Source organism: Sebastes fasciatus, chromosome 20 (assembly GCF_043250625.1).
Source record: "Sebastes fasciatus isolate fSebFas1 chromosome 20, fSebFas1.pri, whole genome shotgun sequence".
Classification (NCBI taxonomy): domain Eukaryota; kingdom Metazoa; phylum Chordata; class Actinopteri; order Perciformes; family Sebastidae; genus Sebastes; species Sebastes fasciatus.
The window spans coordinates 25,700,562-25,725,507 of NC_133814.1; the positions used below are offsets into that span (position 1 = coordinate 25,700,562).

The 24,946-nt window shown below is 41.8% G+C and overlaps 3 protein-coding genes across 3 annotated transcripts in view; 1 reads left to right on the plus strand and 2 right to left on the minus strand.

Annotated features, from left to right (window-relative positions):
• The window catches only part of aatkb (apoptosis-associated tyrosine kinase b), a 75,146-nt gene extending 63,990 nt beyond the window's left edge, over positions 1-11,156 (minus strand). The window contains exons 1-2 of the mRNA XM_074620757.1: positions 11,040-11,156; positions 6,161-6,302 (exon numbers count right to left, since the gene is read on the minus strand). The gene's annotated coding sequence lies outside the window, so the exon portion shown is untranslated. The remainder of the gene's footprint in view (positions 1-6,160; positions 6,303-11,039) is intronic.
• cep131 (centrosomal protein 131) overlaps positions 1-24,946 on the minus strand; it is a 213,740-nt gene that overhangs the window by 110,809 nt on the left and 77,985 nt on the right. The gene's annotated exons all lie outside the window — the stretch shown is intronic.
• Positions 15,828-19,878, plus strand: LOC141758604 (parvalbumin-like EF-hand-containing protein). Its single transcript, XM_074620187.1, has 5 exons — positions 15,828-16,360; positions 17,863-17,989; positions 18,200-18,335; positions 19,179-19,294; positions 19,567-19,878. The coding sequence occupies exons 2-5, from the start codon at positions 17,884-17,886 to the stop codon at positions 19,608-19,610; spliced, it is 402 nt and encodes a 133-aa protein (XP_074476288.1). The 5' UTR covers positions 15,828-16,360; positions 17,863-17,883; the 3' UTR covers positions 19,611-19,878.

Sequence of the window (24,946 nt, forward strand, 5' to 3'; positions counted from 1 at the left end):
AGGAGAGGAGAGGAGAGGTGATGGAGAGGAGAGGAGAGGAGGGGAGAGGTGATGGAGAGGAGAGAGGAGGAGGAGAGGAGAGAAGAGAAGAGATGAGGGGAGAGGAGAGGAGAGAGGAGGAGGAGAGGAGAGGTGATGGAGGAGAGGAGAGGAGAGAGAGGAGAGGAGAGATGAGAGGAGAGGAGAGGAGAGGAGAGGAGAGAGAGGAGAGGAGAGATGAGAGGAGAGGAGAGGAGAGGAGAGGAGAGGCTTCAACGTGTTCAGCTGACTAGAATATACAGTGCAGGGCAGGATGGAGAGGAGAGGAGAGGAGAGGAGAGGAGAGGAGAGGAGAGGAGAGGAGAGGAGAGGAGAGGAGAGGAGAGGAGAGGAGAGGAGAGGAGAGGAGAGGAGAGGAGAGGAAATGAGAGGAGAGGAGAGATGAGGGGAGAGGAGAGGAGAGGTGATGGAGGAGAGGAGAGGAGAGGAGAGGAGAGGAGAGGAGAGGAGAGGAGAGGAGAGGAGAGGAGAGGAGAGGAGAGGAGAGGAGAGGAGAGGAGAGGAGAGGAGAGAGGAGGAGGAGAGGAGAGGAGAGGAGAGGAGAGAGGAGGAGGAGAGGAGAGGTGATGGAGGAGAGGAGAGGAGAGATGAGAGGAGAGGAGAGGAGAGGAGAGGAGAGGAGAGGAGAGGAGAGGAGAGGAGAGGAGAGGAGAGGAGAGGAGAGGAGAGGAGAGGAGAGGAGAGGAGAGGAGAAGAGAAGAGAGCAGAAGAGTCTATTTCTGCAGTTAAAAAGACACTTTTCTGTTTTGTATTTCTGGTCCATCTTCACAAAGTGAGTATTTCTGTTAGGACTTGTGTTCTTCTGGAGGCAGAACCTGCAGCCTGCAGCCGTCTCCTCCTCTGCCTCACTTAGATAAGATGAGATATATACTGTATATATTAAAATAATAATAAATCTCCCCTGAACAGCCTGTGATGTAACACCGTGGAAAGGCGCTCAGCTGGGACCTGGTGGCTCTCCGGACTCTCCCCTCTCTCTAATCCCTCTGTTCATACATGAAGCCCCCCTCCCCCACCCGGCAGCACTCATCCTCTCCCTCCCTCCTCCTCCTCTCCTTCCCATCAGATTGGCTTCCTGGCAGCAGAGGGAGTCAACTTTTCCTTCTTACACTCTAACTAGGACTGTGGTAGTTCGCCCACGCAGAGCGACAGAGTCACAGACTGAGCTGCCAAAGGAAGGAGAGAAAGATCTGTCCAAGCACACAAATCTTAGTCTTTGTCAGGATTCTGCATCACTCTTATTGTGCACGCTGCTCTTTGTTGTTGCATGCATGAATAGTTATGCAATGTATCATTTATAATTAATAGACATATATACAGTAGACTCAAAGACCTTTTGTACTTCTGTATGTGAACGATGTGCCAAGATCACATATAGAGACACCATGGTGATGCAAGTAGAAGCAAGACTCACTGTCTTGATGTTCCTGTACCATCCAGTACAGGAACATCAAGACAGTGAGTACACCAGCTCTGAACGACCTGATAGCGACCCATCTGGCCTCAGATCCACACGACAGCTCTGCTGATGGGCTGGTTGCCCACTACAACGCCACTTTATCCGGCAGCCTTGACTCCCTTGCCCCCCTCAAAACCCGGACTGTCTCCTATACCCGTCCCGCCCCCTGGTTCACCACTGAACTCCGCACCCAGAAGTCCACCGGCCGTCAACTGGAGAGGCGCTACAAAAGATCTGGCCTCACTGTCCACCTTGAGGCTTATAAAGAGCATGTGAGGGCCTACAAAGTAGCTCTCTCCCAGGCCAAAACACAGTACTACTCCACCCTCATTACCAACCAACAAAACCACCCCAGACTGCTGTTCTCCACCATCAACCGGCTCCTTCGCCCCCTCGACCCCCCCCTCCCCTCAGGTGCCCCCGACCTCTGCACTAAGTTCCCGGACTTTTTCCAGGACAAAGTCGAGTCCATCCATCAGCAGCTCCTGGTGCCTGCCCACCTCCCTCCACACACACCTCAGCCACTGGGCGTGGCTCCCTTGGATGTTCGCCTGCCTCAGTGCTCCCTCTCCTTCTTCTCCCCTGTATGTGCTCCTCAGGTCGCAAAGTTGGTCACTAAGGCCAAAGCCTCCACCTGTTCTCTGGACCCCATGCCCACAGCCTTGGTCAAGGCGTGCCTACCTGCCCTGTGCCCCATTATGGTGAACATCATCAACTCCTCCTTGGCATCTGGTCTTGTACCCGACAGCCTCAAGATGGCATCAGTCACTCCCATCCTCAAAAAGCCAGGTCTGGACCGGGATGACAGCAACAACTACCGACCGATCTCCAACCTTCCTTTCCTGAGCAAAATTCTGGAAAGAGCAGTGGCCGCCCAACTCCATCAACATATGGCCAACCATGAGCTCTACGAAACGTTTCAATCTGGCTTCAGACCACACCACAGCACAGAGACCACCCTCATCAAAATCACAAATGACCTCCTCATCGCTGCAGATTCTGGTCACATCAGCATCCTCGTCCTCCTGGACCTCTCAGCTGCCTTCGACACAGTCTCCCACACCATCCTCCTCACCCGCCTATCTGACTACCTTGGCCTCACCGGTTCAGCTCTCTCCTGGTTTCAGTCCTACCTCACAAACAGAAAACAGTTTGTCACCATCAGAGACTCCAGTTCCACCCCGGCCCCAGTCAACCATGGCGTACCTCAAGGCTCTGTGCTGGGACCCCTCCTCTTCACCATCTACATGCTCCCCCTTGGTCAGATCATCCGCCACCACGGTCTCAGATTTCATTCATATGCTGACGACACACAACTATATCTCAGCACCAAACCATCCACCCAGCTACCCCCACAGTCACTTGTAAACTGCCTACATGCAATAAAAATCTGGATGTCATCTAACTTCCTAAAACTCAACAGCAACAAAACCGAGCTCATGGTTGTGGCTCCCAAGGCCCTGCTCCGGAAGGTTGGAGATCTCCACCTGGACGTTGACGGCTGTTCCTTCTCCCCATCCTCGGAAGTCCGCAACCTGGGTGTCATCCTGGACCCAACACTATCATTCCAGTCTCATATCAGGTTCATCACCAAATCCGCCTTCTTCCACCTCAAAAACATCTCACGTCTCCGGCAATCACTCTCTGACTCTGTGGCAGAAACCCTCATCCACGCTTTCGTCACCTCCCGTTTGGACTATTGCAATGGAGTTCTGTCCGGGGTTCCCAGCAAAGCCCTGGACAGGCTCCAGTATGTGCAAAACTCGGCTGCCAGGGTTCTCACCCGCACCAAGCCCTGGCAGCACATCACCCCCACCCTCATCCACCTCCACTGGCTCCCGGTCAAGTCCCGCATCACCTACAAAATCCTCCTCCTCACCTACAAATCCCTCAACGCCCTGGCTCCTCAGTACCTATCTGACCTCCTCCACCCTTACACACAGCCCCGGAACCTTAGATCCTCAGGCCCGGGTCAGCTCTCCATCCCTCACACAAGAATGAGAACTTTTGGGGACAGAGCCTTCAGTGTGACAGCCCCCACCCTCTGGAACTCTCTCCCCATAGAGCTCCGCAACGCACCATCTCTGGACACCTTCAAAAGACTCCTCAAAACCCACCTCTTCACCAAGGCCTATGGCCTCTAGCTTCTGTTACAGTTGTTGTGTTTATTTATGTCTTTGTTAAGCGTCCTTGGGTTTCATGAAAGGCGCTATATAAATCCAAGCTATTATTATTATTATGAGAACAAATAATCTTTACAAAAGTTCATTTAACAATGCTCTCTCCATTTATGCATTTTGTTAACTCAATCAGCTGCTTGTGCACAACATACCCCAGTGGTTCTCAACAAGGGCTCCTTGAGGGAGTTCTATATGGAGGACGAAACCTGCCAAAATAAAAAATGAATGAATAAATAAATGACTCGATAAACAAATAAATATGTCATTAAATGCAGCAAAAATAATATTAAAAATAAATGTAGCCATTAATTACAGTTTTTCTCAATTGTTTACACACAAATACTGGTACTTGACACACAATGACCACAACATGTAACTCATGCACCAACCCCCTGAACCAATTCTGCTAAACTACAAGCACAATTCCTGCTTTACACTCAAATTGCAGTTCTAAAACACACTTTTTTCAAAACACTACACACAATTCTCTGCATTTGGCACAATTTTCATGAAGAAAATCTCGTTTTCACAAGGAACACACTGTCATTCAAAATGCTAAAGTCAATTGCCCTACTATGCACACTGACTCATCACATGGGCAAACACCTGTCACACAGTGTTACAATTAGCAATCAGTTGATGCTTTTCATGGCTGGATTCGACATGCTAAGCGATATTTCCCCCGCTGCTTGGCCAGGGAAAACATTGCTTGTGATGTGGATGAGGTGCTGTGGCCAGACCGAAACAGAAGAGAGGATGCAGCATAGTTTTGTTTTTCATTTTTTTTACTGTAACTGTATACAGTAAATTCTTCTGTTGTTTTGTATGTAGACCACTGTATGTGCAACTTTGTGTTGGTTGGGATGTACACTGTGTACATTGTTTTTGTGGGGAAAATAAAATATATTTGTTACCGTGTATTTGTGTATTCTGAGTATAAAAACAATATTCTAAAATATTTTACAACACACTTATGTATGTACTGTCTGTAGTAATGTATGTACTGTCTGTAGTAATGTATGTACTGTCTGTAGTAATGTATGTACTGTCTGTAGTAATGTATGTACTGTCTGTAGTAATGTATGTACTGTCTGTAGTAATGTATGTACTGTCTGTAGTAATGTATGTACTGTCTGTAGTAATGTATGTACTGTCTGTAGTAAGTGTAACACTGAACAAAAAAAAGGCCTGAGTCATCATGATGAATGGAGAAGAAGTGTTTTCCATTCATCATAGTGTTTTACATTGAGCACATCAGTGTTCAACTGGTTCTTATAAATGTCTATTCATATGATGGTTTGTGTGTGTCATTTGAAAACAAAATACCATTTTGAGAAGAAATAACATTGTTTTGAATGTAAAGTTTCATTTTGCAGGAGAATTGAGGGGTTTTGCCCATTGTGTGTGTGTTTTTTGATTTGTGTGTAGAGTTCTGAGAGTATGAGGCATGCTTTCAGAAAATGTGTGTAAACAATCGAGAAAAACTGTAATTGCTAAAATGTGACATAAAATTATATTTCTGTTTGAATTTGCTCCTTTATTTATCTATCTTAATATTAATTCCCTTTTTCATTTACTTCTCTGTTTAATTTTCCCTTTTATTTATTTATCAATTTATTTTTGCACTTATTTATGTATTACTTACTTATTTTTATTTTTTTATATGTATGTATGTATTTATGCTTTTATTGACAGCCCCTCATTTGCAAAATGAGGCAGAAAGTTTGGGGAAATAAATAAGGGGTGAAATGCAAAGGGAAATCTTGCATAAATAAATAAATACATAAATAAATACATACATTTAAAAATAAATATAAAACATTTTTAAAAACTAAGTCAGAAAATAAATAAATAAATAAAACATACGTGCAAAAAATAAAAAAGGGAATAAATAAAAGGGAAAATTAAACACAAGAGTAAATAAATAGAAAAATGTATATAAAGATAAATAAATAAAGAAGCAAGAAATTAAAACAGAAATATAAATTTATGTCACATTTGATCAATTAATTAATGACTACATTTATTTTTAATATTATTTTTGCTACATTTAATGACATTTATTTATTTGTCGGGTCATTTATTTATTTATTTATTTATTCATTTATTTCTGATTTTGTCAGGTCCCGTCCTCCATAGTTCCAGGGGGTCCCCAGAAAAATTGGGAATAGTTTATTTTCACCATTTAATTCACTAAAGAAGTGAACCCACTGTTAGTAAGAGTCATAAGAGAGACTCCCCATTATGAACACTAATAGTCCTTATTTAAATCATTAGGTCCTAAAAGTTGTAAAATGCACTAATAGCTGAATCCAGAGTTATTCCCTTTCCTCCGTTCATGTGAATGAGACCCAGAAAGAGGCCGAGACCAACTGACATCTTCTAAAAGTCTACATGGAGTCTTTGTTCGGGTGTTGTTAAAACCTGTTATTTTCTGGACTGCATCTAGCTTTCAGATTCAGATTCAGTGTGTAAAACCTACCTCCGTCTCTCCTCCTCCAGAGTCCATCAGACTGTGATCCTGCAGCTTTAAGTCCAGTCCAGTCCAGTGAGCTCCTCAGGAGTCCTGGTCCAGGTCTCTTCCATCCAGCTCTTCACCTGAAGACTCAGCATCGGGTTCAGGTCTCTGCAACCACAAAAACAATAAAACGCACATTTGCTATCTGTTCAAAATGTACCTTAAAGGGAGATTTGTCAAGTATTTAATACTCTTATCAACATGGGAGTGGGCAAATATGCTGCTTTATGCAAATAACCCATTTCCATTCACATATCTGGAGGTCAGAGGTCAAGGGACCTCTTTGAAAATGGCCACAGTGTTTCCTCGCCAAAATGTAGCGTAACTTTGGAGCGTTATTTAACCTCCTTCATGACAAGCTAGTATGACATGGTTGGTACCGACGGATTCCTTAGGTTTTCTAGTTTCATATGATACCAACCGCAAGTTGCGTTAATGCGTTAACTTTGACAGCCCTGATAATAATGAAAAAGCTGGTGTAATGACGCCTTTTTAGAATTGAACGTGATAAAAACTAAGGACATGTGCATTGATTTCAGACGTCAACAACCAACACCTGCAAATACTACAATTAAAGGACAAGATGTTGAGATTGTATGAAGATTTTGGGCATCATAATTGACAATAAGTTGACCTTTGAGAGGAATACAGATATGCTGAGTAACAAAAGCCTCTTTTTGTTTGAGGAAGCTAGCCGAGTTCCATGGTTGACAAATCCCTGATGACACCGTTTTATAAATCTTTTATTGAGTCACTTTTGCTTTTCTTTGCCGGTATGCATCCCGTCAACCTCAAACAGAAGAACTCATTAACAAGGGAGATTAAAGTCAGCGGCAAAATCATCAGCACTCAGCAGACGTGTCTGTCTGAACTCTACAACAAACAGCTGATAAAGAAATCAGAATCCATAATTTCGGACAGTACCCGCCCCCTGCCCTCTGGTTCCCGCCTCAGAAAACCATCAGTCAAAACATCCTGTATTTAAATGTTTTTATGTGGTGATGTATATGTAAATTGTCTTATGTGATGAGCTGTTGTTGTTGTTGCTACTGCGGCAAAACCAACTGCCCCTCAGGGACATATAAAGGTCTTGAATCTTGAATCGAATGTACTAAAACGGAGCCTTTATCAGTAGAAATTATGTAAATGAAGTTTAGCAATTCTCAACGGTGATTTTTCTTCAATGGAAGGAGCGACACAATCTCTCTATTTACAGAAGATCAACGTTTAGGAGTCTTTGAATGTCGGCTCCTCAGGAACCATTAAACGCTGCGTTGCTTTCAGATTGACCACAAATAAATGTAAACACTGTTCTTCTGACACACAAAGAGTCAAGCAATCGTAGAAATGCTCTCCGGAGTAAACGGACTAAAAGCCGGTTTCTAAACTGCCGTTAGAGCGTTGGAGTTCCAGGCTGAGAGTCTTTCTTTCCACAGTGAAACCAGAGAGGAGGAACTGGCCATGTGCAGCTGCCCGGCTGCAGAGTGAGCGAGGCTCTGGGGGGAGTTGTTAAAGCTGGGCTCCGTGCCCCTGCTATCCTCCCTCATGTCCCCCCCCCCACCCCCCCGGGACGGCTCTGGATTGTGGGGTGAGGATGGAGACGGACGGGGTGGACGGCTGTTTAAATTCCTCCAGTGTTACCAGCCTGTTCTCATTCCCAGGGCATCAAATACCGACGCTTTGTCACGGCGTAAGATACCAACACACGAGGCACCCTTTAGCGCCGGTATGAGACGCACTGGGCGTTCCATTAACTACAATGTAAACCCATCCGCGTCAATGTGAAACGCTACGTACAGAAAAATAATAGGTTTGGGGAAATAAATAATGGGTGAAATACAAAGGGAAAATCATGCAGAAATACAGTAAATAAACACATAAATAAATATGTACATTTAAAAATAAATATAAAATGAATAAAAAAAAAAGTGCAAAAATAATAAATAAATGCAAAAATAAATAATTAAATAGAAAATTAAATAAATAAAAGCGAACATTAAATATAAGAGTAAATAAATAAGGGAATTAATACAAAGATAAATAAATAAAGAAGCAAATAAAAAAAACTATTAAAAAACGATTTGGAAAAAAAAAGTGCAAAAATAAATAAATAAATAGAAAATAAATAAATTTAAAATAAATAAAAGGGAAAATTAAACAGAAGAATAAATATACAAAGATAAATAAATAAAGAAGCAAATTAGGACAGAAATGTCAATTTATGTCACATTATATCAATTAATTAATGGCTACATTTATTTTTAATATTATTTTTGCTACATTTAATGACATATTTATTTATTTATTTATCGAGTTATTTTTATTTATTTCTGATTTTGTCAGTGTCATTTTCACTGTACAAAACACTGAACCATGTCGTTGTTTAAACCTAACAAAGTGGTTTTATTGCCTGAACCTAAACAAGTGTTTTTGTTTAATTCACATTGTTAACCACGTGTTTACTGCGACCGAAAAGAGACGCCGAGGGGGATGACAAAGTGTCAGCATGTGACGAGTTGGGATGAGAACGCGTTGGTGTAACTCCAGCACAACACAATTATCATTATGATCTGATCTGCGTGATGCTTCTCAGCGGGGGAGCAGGCGTGATTAGCTTTGTGCATGAACTGGCTGATAATAATATGAAAGTACAGTGATAGTTAACCAGACACTCATCACATTTGATGTAAGATGTGAAGTGACTAGAAAGCTCCATCCTCTCTGAAATCCACCTCATCCTCCTCCAGCTTTCTGTTTCCAGGGCAACAGCAGACATGGATGTATCAGAGAGAGAGTGGGATATGACGTGACGAGACAGTGAAACAAGAGGAGGAGGAGGAGTGAAGAGATTCAGGAGGAATATTCCTGTCACACAAATCAAACGTCCAAAAATAGGAACCTGTATGCAAACTGTGTCCATCCACCATCCATCCTCCTCTTCCTCTCTGAGCTCTTCTTCATCAAACCGTCACTCCAATAGAAAATAAAAAAGGTCTGAAATGGAATCAAAGACAGGGATGATGAGCCATCATCCTCTGTCCTCATTTATCTGCTTTCACTGTCTCTACAGGTACATGAGAGGGAAATCACATTTAGCTATGCACAAAAAAATGGTTTATTCCTTTAGTCTCTATTGGCTAGAAATGTCCCATCTGCTCCTTCTGCTGCAGAAACACTTTCCAGTCAGCAAACGGCAGAACCTCTGCATGAAGATTAATTCATTCTGAGATACAGACGCGTCAAATTAAGGGGAAAAACCTCAGTATGTGAGCGAAGAAATATAACAAATGCAGATGTTTTTATACAAAATCATCCCTTCAGCAGAGTTTCACAGCTGCTCTGGAGACAACGACATGTATTTTTGGACACTTAAAGGGACAGGATGTAACTTTAAAGGGACCATTTGTAAGAATCAGAAATTGGTTGTAACAGCGACACCTGTGGCCGTTAAGTCAACGAAAGTCAGCGTCCTGATGGTCGCGTTCGCCCGTGTGCACGCGCTACCTGAATATGAGCGAGCATCCGTCAACACAGTGAGGCGACACACGTCAGCTAAAAGCACAATATCACTCTATATTTCAGCTGCTTGGCAGTAATGTTAGCTGACCAGACGAAGGTCTCTCCATGAATCAATGCTGATCCTAGTGTTGGCTTTTCCTGCCTCAGCCTCCCGACCGCGGCCGGAGGGAACAGGGGAGACACCGGAGTTTTGGTCGGAGACGATAACGTTTCTCTCTGCGGAGCACCGTCACTTCACAAGACACGGGAAACCTCTGTTGGTCTGGAGGAGCTGCAGCAGTTATTTCTGCACAAACGTCCACTGTACAATTACTAGATATTCTCAGAGCTACTTACTCTCTTACAGTGTGTAGTGTGCGCGCATGCATGAGAGTGGAGTGAGCTGAGCGAGTGAGAAAGAGCGCGGTGTGAGTGAAGGCAGGCAGAGGAGCAGAGTACAGCAGAGACTCCGGCCCTGGAGACCAAAGCTACGGTCTCCCCCGCGTCCTCCGACCGCGGCCAACACTGTTTAACAGCTTCACTAGATACAACCAAGAGGTTTTGGTGCTTCACTGTAGTTTGTGTTGGAGTCTGAGTCTGAACAGCGTAGCCACACGCGAGCGCACATGGGACACCGACCCGCAATGATTTTTACGTGTAAGAAGTTACAAACAGTCCCTTTAAAGGCAATATTCTGTTACTTTAATGCTTATTTCTCTCCTCAGATGTTCTCAGAAACATCTTGTAGTGTACTGTTTAGCTGTAAAATGAGATAAAGATGAAGCAATAAGATGAAGCACTTAACACACTGTTAGACTAGAACACATGTACAGAGGAGAAGAGACCCTTCATTCAACAATCCTCCTCCTGTATGAGCAAATAATTAAAGGACAGACGGACAGGAGAGTAATCAGGAAGTCTAAATGTGTTAAAGTAACCTGCAGGCAGAAACAACGTCCATGAAGTGACAGACGTACAGTAACAGAGCTGTGCAGCTGTGGATCGTACTGTGACTGCAGGGAGACGGATAACGTCCCTGTCCTTTAAAATGTCTCCAGCTACAGCTTTGTTATGTTGCGTCTGGAAACAGCAGATTACTAATTTGTTGAATTACATTTGAAAACTCATTTGGCTTGTTTATTTGCTGGCTGCCCGACAGTCTGTTTCTCCTCCCAACAAAAGGAATTAAACTCTTCTGAGTTCCTACAAACATTTACCAAAGAAAGGACCTGTACTGGTGAATTTGCATATTTGTTTTGCACATTTACAACTAAAACATTACTGTGAACCATTTTGCACACCGTGCTACAACATTACTGTGTTGTTGAAATGTGTTCTTCCTCACCTTGCAGGCAGCCACCGGCTTCCATTCATTTCTCTACAGTTTAAAAATCAAACAGTAAAATCTCCTGATGTGAAATGAAAACTCCTGGGAAACCTCACCTTGCTCTGATTGGCTGGAACATAAAATCTTAACCAGTGATGTCATCACAAACATTTAATTGGTCCCGCCCCCTCTGCCACTCCTATCGAATCAAACAGCCTCTCTCTCCTAAACTGGCTCTCTATTGGTTTACACTTTTGAATGCATTTTGTCTTACCCCAACTTCCTGTTTAGACAGGAAATAAGAAAATAAAAACCCTTATCAAAACAAAGTAATGCATTTAAATGCTGACATTTCATCAGATTTAATGTGACCACACACAGACAGCAAGTAGTGTTGTAAATATACATGATTTGTAGATAAAAGGGCGAGTTCACCCAAATTACCCAACACTAGTTTCCAGTTTATTTTCTGAGATTTCTCCCAACAAACATGTGACGTCAGGAAGACGTTTAGATCATGTCTGTATAATGTCCGTCAGTCCAGACCCACTTTTGTACGTCTGGTGGACGTGCAAGTTGGGTTCAATATCTAGACGTCTGACCATGACCCCTTTTGGGCGTCTGCGGACGTGCAACTCAGGTTGACATCAATAGTTGAACGTTAAAAAGACGTTTAAAAAAGACGTCGCAAAAGCTTTCCTCAGTGGACGTCTTCGGACGTCGACAGAGACGTTAAATTTATGTCTTGGACGTGTCTTTGCTCAGTGGGCCTGAGCTGCCTCCACCCCAACAGAGTGCTACAGGAGGAGTCCTAAAACACAGAAATGAGTTAGCATTTTGGCACTTCCTGTTCCCTCGTCTGGAAGTCAATGGGTTTTTTGTTAGATGTCTGAAATAAGGTCTGTGGTTAACACAAGCTGAAGAGATTTTCATGCTTTGTTCTACGACATGAAACATCAGTAAATATCCCACTCATGAATTTTGAAGCCTTTTTGTGTCTTTAAAAAGACGGTTGCTAACAAGTGGCTAAACAAAACTACTAAACGTCATCACACCGACTCGTCTGCCTTTTGGACTGAAAACGCTTATTATATTTATGATATTTTTATTGTTCAACACAGGCCATTGCAGTAGCATATGACAATAGAATAGAAATAATTTAGATTTACTTTAGTGCGTCACTTTTTAGGCCGACAATTTACTGGTGTCGCTTTCAGTCCAAAACGGCGGAAGAGTAGCTCTGCTGCTGGGCGCTGACGTTGCAATGGAACGAACAACTGACTTTCACTTCTTGGCGATATACGTTCTTTGGTTCGGTTGTACTTAGCTCCAAGAAAAAACACGATGGCGACGGCCAAAAGTGTGACGTTACGTTGACTACTTCTGCTTCATATGCACACGACCCCTCGTCACAGGCTACTACACTCACTGGCCAATTTATTAGGTACACCTGTACGATCTGATGCAATCCAACACAACAGCTCTGATATGAATTCTACCTTAGGAGACTGATAGAAAGGTGATAATTGTACTTTATGTTAATCACTGAGGTCGTAAGGTGGGGTTGTACTGCAGTGTATTATACTGAAAGGTGTTTCTAATATTTCCCCCTCATTTATGTAAATGGGGGTTATAGACTAAACCATTAATCAATTGATTGAAAAAATGATTACTAGCTTAATTGAAAGTAATCATTAGCAGCAACCTCCCAACCTGGAGGCTTGTCTTATTACCCCTCATTAGAGAGGAGGTTATATAACCTGCACATCAACGTGCACCGTGTTTGAAGCTCAGCGCTCCTCTTTAATCATTCTGTATGATGTTGTTTCTCTCTGTGTACTGTATATCTTGCAGGAATAAAAACACACATTTTCACACACTGTGCAGTGCAGTATAGTGTTACACCCGCTGCGACAGGATTCAGCTTTGTGTCTTCACACATCATTAGGAAGTTGTCTGCAAAACTCTGGCGTGCTAATCCACCACGCTAATGTCTGTCTGTTAGATGTGACGCCTCAGCTGAACGGCTCTTTATGGAGTCAATTTCAATTAAGCTCCGAGGCTTGTTGGACGACTCCTTCAGACATCCAATTCAGGGATCTTAATGGGATTAATTACACTTTTCTTTGTGCCAAAGATTTTATTTTATTTTTTTAATAAAGGGTGGTGAGACTGACAGGAATGTGAAGATTGTGGTTTTTAATTCGTTATCCTCTAGTGAAGTGTAGCAGTCACACTGAATTATCAGTCTGCGCTCCAACAGAGAATATCGAACCTTCAGATCAATAACATCAGAGCTGTTTGATTTGAAGGTTTCAGCGAAGAAGAAAATATCGCTCAATAAGAGCGTCCTGGCACAAACACAGTTCACTTGATGTTAAAGGTAGTGTACTGTATACACTGCACGAGCAAAAAGAAGTTTATTCAAGTATGCTATTAGTATACTTCTTTTAAACTTCAAATAAGATAGTATACTTTCAGTTTACTTTTTATATTTATCAGAGATATACTTAACAAAAGCATACTGAAGTGGCTCATACTGACAAGTATACAGAAAAGACTAAGTATATTTGGCTTATAGGCATACTGGTACTTAAAGGGACTATTTGTAACTTTCAGAAATGCTTCTTAACAGCGACACCTGTGGCCATGAAATCAACGAAAGTCAGCGTCGGGCTCGCGCTTGCTCGCTCTACATAGACATGAACGAGCATCGCTCAAAACAGTGAGGCGACACACGTCAGCTAAAACCACAATATCACTCTATATTTCAGCTGCTTGGCAGTAATGTTAGCTGACCAGACGAAGGTCTCTCCATGAACATGACTTAGATCTGATCCTAGTGTTGGCTTTTCCTGCCTCAGTGCAGGCTGAGGCAGCGGGGCTATGCAGAGTGTCTCCTCTGCTCTCTCCGCCCGCAGCCGGAGAGAGCAGAGGAGACACCGGCACCCGGTCGGTAACGAGAAGACAACGTAACTCGTTGAGGAGCCCCGTCACTTCACAAGACACGGGAAACCTCTGTTGGTCTGGAGGAGCTGCAGCAGTTATTTCTGCACAAACGTCCACTCTACATTCACTAGATATTCTCAGAGCTAAACTAACTCTTCTGCAGTGTGGAGTGAGCGCGCGTTCACGTCTAGAGGTGGAGCGAGCTGAGCGAGAACGCGCGCTCTGTCTGAGTGAAGGCGAGCAGGCAGAGGAGGAGGGTACAGCGGCTACACGCGAACGCGCATGTGTGCCGACCCGGTACATTTATACGCTTACAAAGTTACAAACAATCCCTTTAAGCTTTTCATAGCGATATACTTATCAAATTAGTAGATAGCTGAGAGTATACTTTAAAGTGTACTATCATAAACTATGAAGTGGGCTACCAGTATAACACTAGTAAACTATCAGTATCAGACACCCAAATGTAATGACATTTGAAAAACTTGAACAGTTTCCAGAGACACGATGACATCTGTGGATTATCCAATGAGAATACAGTTTCTAGAAAAACAAGTTGTAAAAAACAATGTACCAAAATAAAACCAAAAGTCCATTAGTAATGTTATTTTTTTGTCATTTGGGTGAACTGACCTTTTAACTTTTAGTATTTTTTACAACTTCCTTAGTACTTTACATTCCCCTCTGTCGGTGAAGTCTTTTGAAAACAGATTCTTAACTCCGGCAGCTCTGGAGTTTCTGTTAGAAGTCATGAAGGTAGACTGTAGCGCCCACAGGAATCTGATATTCTGGATCAATACACAGCAGGAGTCAAACTCAAAGCCTCAACATACAATTCAACAGGCCTGCAGACGTTTGTTCTTCTATAAATAACCAAGGAGCACAAGAAATTCTCACAAATATCGAACCCTAGCTTCACGGGTCGTGCTGTACACTACCTGCTCTGCTGTGATGAATGATCTATACACGATCGCCCAGTCTTTCCCTGCTCATACTTTATTTAACGTTAGCACACACAACTGAGTTATATAACCGTGTAGCACACTTTCTCTGCAGAAAGCCCCATTTCTAATCTGCCAGCTCTCTGCCCTGCAGCTCTCGTATGTCAGTGTGTGGCGAACAGGGCAGCAAACCTGATTACCTGCCTGTCGTGATGCTGGCAGGGAGCGATTCATCCCGGTAACAGGGACTTCTGATCAAAGTGGGGATGCTGTGTGTGGAATAAGATTTCCCGGCCTGCACTTCCTCGCCTCAGAAGGGGAGCTACAGATGTTAAGGGTCAGATATAATAATGCTCTCTGACGTCAGGTTGTAGGAACAGTCTACTACAAAGTGTTCTGCATCTCAGAACAATGCACCGAACTACCCACATGTCAAAACTAAAGGGCTGTCAATTGATTCAAATATTTAATCGCATGATTGTCCATAGTTAATCACGATTAATTGCAAATAAATTGCACATTTTTATCTGTTCAAAATGTACCTGAAAGGGAGATTTGTCAAGTGCGTGAGGTCGAATCAAGTGACCCCTTTGAAAACGGCCGTGACAGTTTATGTTAGTATAAATTTGGAGCGTTATTTAACCCCCTTTACGACAAGCTAGTATGACATGGTTGGTACCAATGGATTCTTTAAGTTTTCTAGTTTCATATGATACCAGTATCTTCACTTAAGCTTTAAAACTTAGCCTACAATCTGCAACCTGTTAGCCTACTGCTTATCGCAGCCGCTAAATATTAGCAACATTTTCTCTCCATCTCTAAAACGTTTCTCCGATATTGTAGCTCGCTGGAGCCTCGAATCACAGTTTGTCATCTCTAATGTTTGTGATATCTGGATTCTGGCCCCCAACAACACAGCAAGATGACATATAAGATGTGTAACTTAAGCCCACTGCTAGTGTTAGCCTCCAGTCTTTCCTTTGTTTTGCCTCCAGCTAACACCGTGACCTCATCATGACCTCGACACAATAAGGGTGTAATAACAGTCATTGGCGAGGTGGCTATTTATGAAATCTTGCAGATGCATTCAGGAATCAGTAGTATGTCTGCACAACTGTTGCCACTGCAGACTGATGCACCAAACATTATGAATAATGTTCAAGCACCGTGCCACTGAGGCTGGCCCGCGGTTCAAGCCCACCGCAGGATGGCTGTCCTCCAGTTCAACCCTATTAACAGGCCCAATGGTGGAGGTCTTGTCCCAGTACATCTGGAGAGACGAGTCCAGTCTTCTCTGCAGCAGCAGCAGGAGCCAAGGTGTTAATGGAGAATGGCTCCACCGGGGAGATGAAGACAGGTGCAAGGCCACTGGTGGTGCATCCTTCCCGTATATAAGAGCCAGAGAGAGGGGGAGGGTCGGCTGGACTGTACCAGGAAACCTTGAATGTGGTGAGTAGCTCTGGACGGGATATCTTCAAAGGGGAAAATAGTAGATGGGATGGATCTGGTGACTGTAACTGGTAATGATTTACAATATTTCTTTAGCTGCTTCGCCTGATGTTTCTCTCTTTCTATCATGGTGTTAAACAGGATGTAGACTTGGTTTAATTTGTGGCCTTTTCTCTTTAGAACTTGCGGCAGAGTGGTCTTGTTTGATCTATGTCTGTGTAACCTCTGGGCAAGGAGAAAACACTCATTCATATATTGATATCTTGAAGTGCAAACGACGGTGTGAAATTGGACAAGAGAGTAGAAGAGGAAAAGAGGAGTGATGAAACAAGCAGTAGAAACGCAGCAATACTCTGCTTCATATGGTTCACCACGACGTTAACCTGCAGACCCTCAGAAACACCGTCTCTGATACTTCACTGAAATGACGTGTCCTCTGAGATCAGCAGACATTATTAAGATGGGGACCCAAAATAACCCGTGACCTCCCGCTGCATGAGTAACACAGCTATGACTAATCACTTAACCGCGTAATTGAGCTTGTGTTGATTTGGAGTGAAGCGACGTTTGGTGCCAGTGATGATTAACAAGCTTCTGCCAAGAAATTAAAAAAAAACATAACAGCAGATGCTTGTTGGAGATTCAGTCATAATGAAGAGGAAGATATAATAAATCATCAGCACACAACTTCCTGTCAGTCATCGCAGGGTGATCGGTATGGAGGACGGAACCTGCCAAAAATAAATAAACAAATAATTGACTTGATAAATCAATAAATATGTCATTAAATTTAGCAAAAATAATATAAAAAATAAATGCCATTAAATATTTGGTAAAATGTGACATAAATTGATTCTGTTTTAATTTGCTTATTTATTTTTGTATTGATTCCTTTATTTATTTACAGTTCTATTCAATTTGTCTTTTATTTATTTGTTATCTAGTTTGATTCATTTTTAAAGTTAGTTATTTATTTTTGCACTTTTTTATATTTATTTCTAAATGTATGTATTTATTTATGTATTTATGCATTTATTGACAGCCACCTCATTTGCATAATGAGGCATAAATGCATAAAGAAATGTGTAAAGAAATGTATAGAAAAGAATATAGAAATAAATTAGTTTGGGGAAATAAATAAGGGGTGAAATGCAAAAGGGAAATCATGCATAAATAAATAAATACATAAACACATAAATAAATACGTACATTTAAAAATAAATGAAAAATAAGTGCAAAAATAAATAAATACATTTTAAAATAAAACATTAAATAAAAATAAATACATAAATAAAAAAAGGGAAAATGACAGTTAAACCAAATTAAACCACTTCTATGTGACATCTACTGTTGACCTGCTATCTCCCTCTAAAGACTCTAAACAAGACTAAAACGGGTCTACTGTGGGTCTCAGAGGGTTAATAAATGCACTTAGCTACATAACTGAAGTAAATATACTTTTTGTTCTGTTTTTGTCTGTTTATTCCTCTCCTGATCTTCAGCTCAGGACACTCTGGTAGAACATGCAGGACGACTTTCGACCGCAGGTGAAGAAGGTGGCCGTGGCCATGGGCGCTTCACTCACTGAGCAGGACATCGACCTCATGCCACGGGAGATGAGACAGCAGGGTGACTCTCTGTGTGTCTATGTGTGTGTGTGTGTGTGTGTGTGTGTGTGTGTGTGTGTGTGTGTGTGTGTGTGTGTGTGTGTATGTGTGTGTGGATTTGAGGTGGCAGTCATGCATAAACAGTGACCGGTATGATGAATGAGGAGGTGCTCACACGTGAGTCATGACGATGATTTCACCGTCTGATGTCACCTTTTGTGACTCTCTGCAGGGAACTTCAACTACAGCAGGTTTCTGGAGTACATGAGGCAGTTCAAGACCTCCGAGCAGCGAGAGGAGGTCATCAAGAAGGCCTTCATGATGCTCGACAAAGACGGCAGCGGCTACATCGAGTGGAACGAGATCAAGTATGAACTTTTAAAGGATGTTTTCTTATTTTCAACAAATCCAATGAAAGAGTCAAAACCAACATTGTGTCTTTTTACAGCTGATTAGACTGTTGTCAGGTTATTAAATCCGCGTTATCAGTCGCTATAAGCCCCATAGATGTGGGTCAATAGGGGCCTACTACACCTACAATTTGGTTTAATCATCTATTTAGTATAAGTTTGGAGCGTTATTTAGCATCCTTCGCGACAAGACATGGTTGGTAGCGATGGATTCATTAAGTTTCTAGTTTCATATGATACCAGTATCTTCACTCTAGCTTTAAAACTGAGCCTCACGGTACATGTCCACAGTCTCCGTCCTTTCCGCGCTTCCCATTTATTGTCTATGTAAGCAGCCGTGCAATGCATTCCGGTTGTGTTGCGGCGCAATTCGAGAGGCGGTGCGTCACGTTTGCCGCTCCTCATTTACATAAAGTTGAGGTCTAGGCTACTTTATGCAAATCAGGGGCGTCCGGCGCCAGTCACCGCCTCTGGAAACTCCCGAGAAACTTTTTAACTAACCGTTGATCCAAAATAAAGACAGATTCAGCAAATGCATGGCTTATTTCTTGCATAAAATGTTTTAATGCATTAAAGAAATGAGTGGCGTTAAAACGGATTTGCATTAACGCGTTATTATCGCGTTAACTTTGACAGCCCTAATACACACAATACTTGTTAGTAGATACATTCATCGTTGGGTTTGGTCTTTTCATGTTTGATTTTTTAAAATAAGAAAATATGTCCGCTTTATCCTTTAATGTCTGTTTCTACTAAATGAATGAACGGATAGATATTCTAACTGATGAAATCTTTCCACAGGTACATCCTGTCGACCGTACCGACTGCAACGCCATCAGCTCCTCTCTCTGATGAGGAGGCGGAGGCCATGATCCAGGCCGTCGACACCGACGGAGACGGACGCATCGACTACAGAGGTGAGGGCCTCTCTGGTGCACCGACTGGTCGTCACCACCGAGAGTCAGCAGTCAGTAGCTCTTCATGTCTGAGGGAAAACTTCACACAGCTGAGTCAAACATTGCATTGTGTACAGTAAATAGAAAACATATCAGCTGGTTTCTATCTCTTGTAAGCTCAGCATGATACAGAGCTGCTGCAATCACATAGTGCACACTTGTTCATTAAGTCCCTCATGCAGCCCACAGAAACACTCACATGTGGCTTTATGTGTCTCCGTCCTCGCCTCCAGAGTTCTCAGACATGGTGAAGACGGAGAAGACACCGAGGAAGTAGAGGTCACCTGGTTAATCTGTGAGAGGAGAGGAAGACCATCTCCCTGAAGAATGATCTTCCTCGTGTGGATCAAGACTTTAGGGAGTGTGAGGACAGCTCATATCAGTTTGCTGAATGAAAAAAAAAAGACAAAGAAAAAATAGAAATGGAGAAACGTAGGTTAGTTCAAGTTGTTTTAGACACATGAATGCTTTATTGGCTGAATTCTGAGGCTCCTCCTCAGCCGTGACGAAATAGCTGAAGTATAATTCGTTCTTCGTTCTTTGATTCATGTTAAACTGTATGTTTTTTAGAGGACGGAACCTGCCAAAATAAAAAACCAAACAATAAATGACATACAATGACTCGATGAATAAATAAATATGTCATTAAATGTAGCAAAAATAATAAAAATTAAAAATAAAAGTAGCCATATAGCCAATAAGTGCAAAAATAAATACATACAAAATAAATGCAAAAATAAATAAATAAATTCAGAAATTAATAAAAAATAAATACATAAATAAATAAAAGAAAAAATTAAATAGAAGAGTAAATAAATAAGGGAATTAATACAAAGATAAATAAATAAAGAAGCAAATTAAAACACAAATATTAATTTATGTCACATTTTATCAATTAATTAATTAATGGCTACATTTAATTATATTTTTATTTAGTAATTTATTTGTATATTCATTTATTTTTTTTATTTTGGCAGGTTCTGTCCTCTATACATTTGTGCAACCCTGTGTTATAAAATGAGAAATAAATTAACCTTGAGACCTTAAATTCTTTGTTTTCTTTGTAAAGAACTGTGTAAGTCTGTTTTGAAAAGTGCATATAAATAAAGTGCATTATTATATATATTATGGATAAAATACGGCTAGCACAGCTACAGTTATTAACTCACCATTTACAGTGTCAAAAATCCAAACTAGCTATCCTCTCAGGGGAGGAGGTGGAGGCCATAATCCGAGCTGTACATGCTGATGGAGGTGAAGACCTCTCTGGTGCACTGAGCTGTTGTCACCACTAGAGGTCAGCAGTCAGTAACTCTTCATGTCTGAGAGAACAGCAGCTCACTCTTTAGCTTTTATTAAGATGAATCTATGGTGACCTTTTGTATCATAAATAAAAAATGACAGTCTTGAATTACATAAATTGGGTCTCACTGTAAAGCTGAGACTCTTGTGGATCCAATGAGCCCAACTGTATTCATGTGTGATGATGTTAGTCCCCATAGGGACATTTCATTGTAGTGAGACCTTTTTTTTTTTTTAAACTTGACCTCACTGTATAAAATGACCTGTGGTGACCTCTAGGATAATCACAGCCTCATGAAACGTTACAGCCACAAACTAGAGACCTAGAGCATTCAGAGGATGGATGGCTTTCCTAGGTAGGTTGTCAATAAGGGGGTTACAGAACAGAAGTGCTCGCCATCCAATCGCAGAAAAAGGCAATTCTTGCAGAAATCTCCAAATTATCAAAAGTTTTTGAAACCAAATCACAGCATGTCTTTTTCTATGGTGTTCCTCAAGGTCTTGGTGTCTTAATGTGGTATTTTGGAGGGATATTGATAATTTTGTATCAATTCTCCAGTCGTAAAAAATGGTAAAACTTAGCACCAAATCTGTGTAACAAATGGTATCAACCCAAACATTACTGCAACAACTTATGAGACATAATAGAGCATGGGGATGACCATCATATACTTCATTCATAAAGTTCTAAACCCTTATACACATGATATACACCACTTCTATGTGGCATCTACTGTTGACCTGCTATCTCCCCCTAAAGACCCCCTGTACCACCCTAAAAGAGACAAAAACAGGTCTATTGTGGGTCTCAAAGGGTTAATTTCCCCCTTCATTTTACAACTCACTCTTCATTGTGGGACAAAAAGCATCAAGTGAGCTCAAGAGGAAGTTTATACAGTATCCACACCTTTGTATTTCACCAGCTTTGATGGAAAACTTATGGAAAATAGGATCCCCATCATGCAAACTGATAACCTGTTCATAACCTAAATGCATCTCTTTATGTTCCAGTCTGAAAAAGGCCTCATCTTGCTAGTATACCAACTGCAGTATGTAATTGCAACGTACTGCTGCCAGACATTTTGGCAACGCTGCAATTCCTGACTCATGGCTCCGGTAACTCCCTACTGCAGCCCCCACCCCGACCACACCACAGCATGCACATCTGGCTCTACAGTATGTGTCTCCCTCCACTCCCTCAGAGCTCTCAGATATGCTGAAGATGGAGAAGAAGAAGCCGAGGAGGTCACGTGGTTAATCTTGTGCTGAGAGTGTTACTACAGAGAGAGAGTGTGACAGATAAGAGGAGGAGGAAACAGAGAGGCCCTGCATACCAGATCTACCCTCCCTACACAACGTCTCTCTCTGAGGGTCATCAGCTGAAGGAGTGTGAGGATTGTTTTCACTTCACTAAATGCTCGATCCTGACAGACTTTACTGTCTTTCAGAGGCTGTAGCAAGTTCAGCTCTAGAGCTACAGTCAAGGAAAACCTAATGAGTCCATCGGTACCAACCATGACATGCTAGCTTTTCGGGAAGGAGGTTAAATAACGCCCATGGAACACCCAGGGAAAACTGTCCATTTCCAAAGGGGTCCCTTGACCCCTGACCTCAAGATATGTGAATGTAAATAGGTTCTATGGATACCCACGAGTCTCCCCTTTACAGACACGCCCACTTTATGATAATCACATGCAATATAAATGTGTTATTTTCTACTATTCTACAAATGATGTGTCTGAATATTTCTGCATCCTGGGGTCCCTAAACAGTCTCTGAATTCATAAATAGGGTCTCACTGTAAAACTGAGACTCTTGTGGATCCAATGAGCCCAACTGTATTCATGTGTGATGATGTTAGTCCCCATAGGAGACATTTCATTGTAGTGAGACCATTCAGAGGATGGATGGCTTTCCTAGATATAGATTAGACAATAAGGGGGTTTCTGAGCAGTTCACACAACAGAAGTGCTCGCCATCTAATCGCTGAAAAATACAATTCTTGCAGAAATCTCTAAATGTCAAATGTTTTTGATGATAATCTTCAGGTTCCAGCTTTCAGATGATGTACATCACTTCTATGTGACATCTACAGTTGACCTGCTATCTCCCCCTAAAGACCTCCTGGACCCCCCTGAAAAAGACAAAAACAGCTCTATTGTGGGTCTCAGAGGGTTAAACATCAGCTGTGTCCGAGGCAGTCAGCCAATGATTAACGCCTCGATCGGAGGGTTTGTCAGCTAAAATTATAGAGGTGGTGTTAGTAGCACACAGCTGCCATCTGAATACTTTTTCCCACGGAGGTACCAACAATAAACAGGCTCACAAACATAAATACCAGAACAATCTGTGTTCCTGCTTCCCGGTGGATCTTGTGACATAGTCAGCTGTCAGTGTGTCAGTGTGCTGACTTGACTATGACTTGCCCCAAACTGCATGTGATTATCATAAAGTGGGCATGTCTGTAAAGGGGAGACTCGTGGGTACCCATAGAACCCATTTACATTCACTGATCTGGACGTCAGAGGTCAAGGGACCCCTTTGAAAATGGACATGACAGTTTTTCCTCGCCAAAATTTAGTGCAAGTTATTTAACCTCCTTCATGAGAAGCTAGTATTTTCGGATTTTTTTTGGACATTTTCAGACAGTTTTCAGGCTTTTTTGGGACTTTTTTTCGGAAATTTTTAAACACTTTTCGGATTTTTTTTTTTTTTTACATTTTTCAGACTTCGTTTGGACATTTTTCAAACTTTTTTCTGATATTTTTTGGATATTTTTTCAGACGTTTTCTGACATTTTTAAACATTTTTTGGACATTTTTCAGACTTTTTTTGGACACATTCACATATCTGGAGGTCAGAGGTCAAGGGACCCCTTTGAAAATGGGCCATGACAGTTTTTCCTCGCCAAAATGTAGCGTAAGTTTGGAGCGTTATTTAACCTCCTTCATGACCAGCTAGTATGACATGGTTGGTACGAATGGATTCTTTAGATTTTCTGAGCCTAAACAACCTAAAAATTGCAAGTTGCGTTAATGCGTTAAAGAAATTAGTGGCGTTAGAACGGATTTGCGTTAACGCGTTGTTATCGCGTTATTATCGCGTTGTTAACGCGTTGTTATCGCGTTAACTCTGACAGCCCTAGCTGAGTTTATAAGATGTTGTTGACCTGTAATGGAGTTTCCTTAAACATTTTTGCTCCATTTAAACTGAAATAATTATGTATTATTATTTAGTATTGGAAGCTTTATTCCACATATTTAATGAATTGTAAATTGCCTGCAGACAAATTTCACTAGCAGTTAATTTGATTTAATTAATTGAACACTCTCCATTTTCCCTTATAATTAAATTACAACGTCCTTTCCAGAAAATCTTCCTAAGAATTTACAGTTCACAAAACTACAGCAGCTGGAAGTTTCTGTGACCAACCAAGAAAGAATCACAAACCCTCTGAGATAAAAATCACAGTTTACTTTTATACCGATATTAAAATCAGGGTCAGAAATTGCACTATAAAGGTCTCCTCTTCCGCTGTAGCACTTTGTAAAAATACAATCCAGTACTTCAGATGACTGGATCACGTTGTCTGAATATGTATTGATTCGATGTTATACAAAAAAGTCAATGTTAAATACAAATATTCCCTGATTTGCAGTTTGTCTTTGGTTTCTATTCTCTTCCCCTCCGTCTCACACCTACAGTATGTTGTCATTGCTGTTAATACAGTAAGATATATCTTATTATTGAGCATGTGATGCTTCAGTCCAGTTTAATAAATGTTAAGGAGCGTTGACTCTTCATCGCGGCGGCTCAGAGAGGAGTCCAGGTGTGGCGGCAGATTCCACAAGACGACTCCAAAAAGGGTGAAAACGACACCGACTTCCTCGTTTCTTCCACCTCGGCCACAGTGCTTCATCCAAATTCACATTTAAAAAAAGAAAAAAAGGCACTGAAAGTCCAGTCGAGCCGACGCAGTGCTCTTATCATCATCAGTGTGGCACATTGTGAGAAACAAATAAAAGTACACTTTTGTGCTTGCATTAAGTCCCTTAAATTAAATACACTTCCAGGTTCACATGTCCCGTTACCTTCCACAGTAAACACACACAGACACACTCGGAGAGAGAACATAATCTGGGTAAACGTCAGAATAGACCTTGGCCGCTGCCAGCAGCGCTCCGACCGTCTATTTAGGGCGAGGAGACGGGATATTTTAAGCGAGCAGCCAACTCAATTGCAGTCTTGTCCCACAGTAACAAGAACCCACTTTAACTGATTGTATGACGCGCTCTGATCTCATCCTAGTAA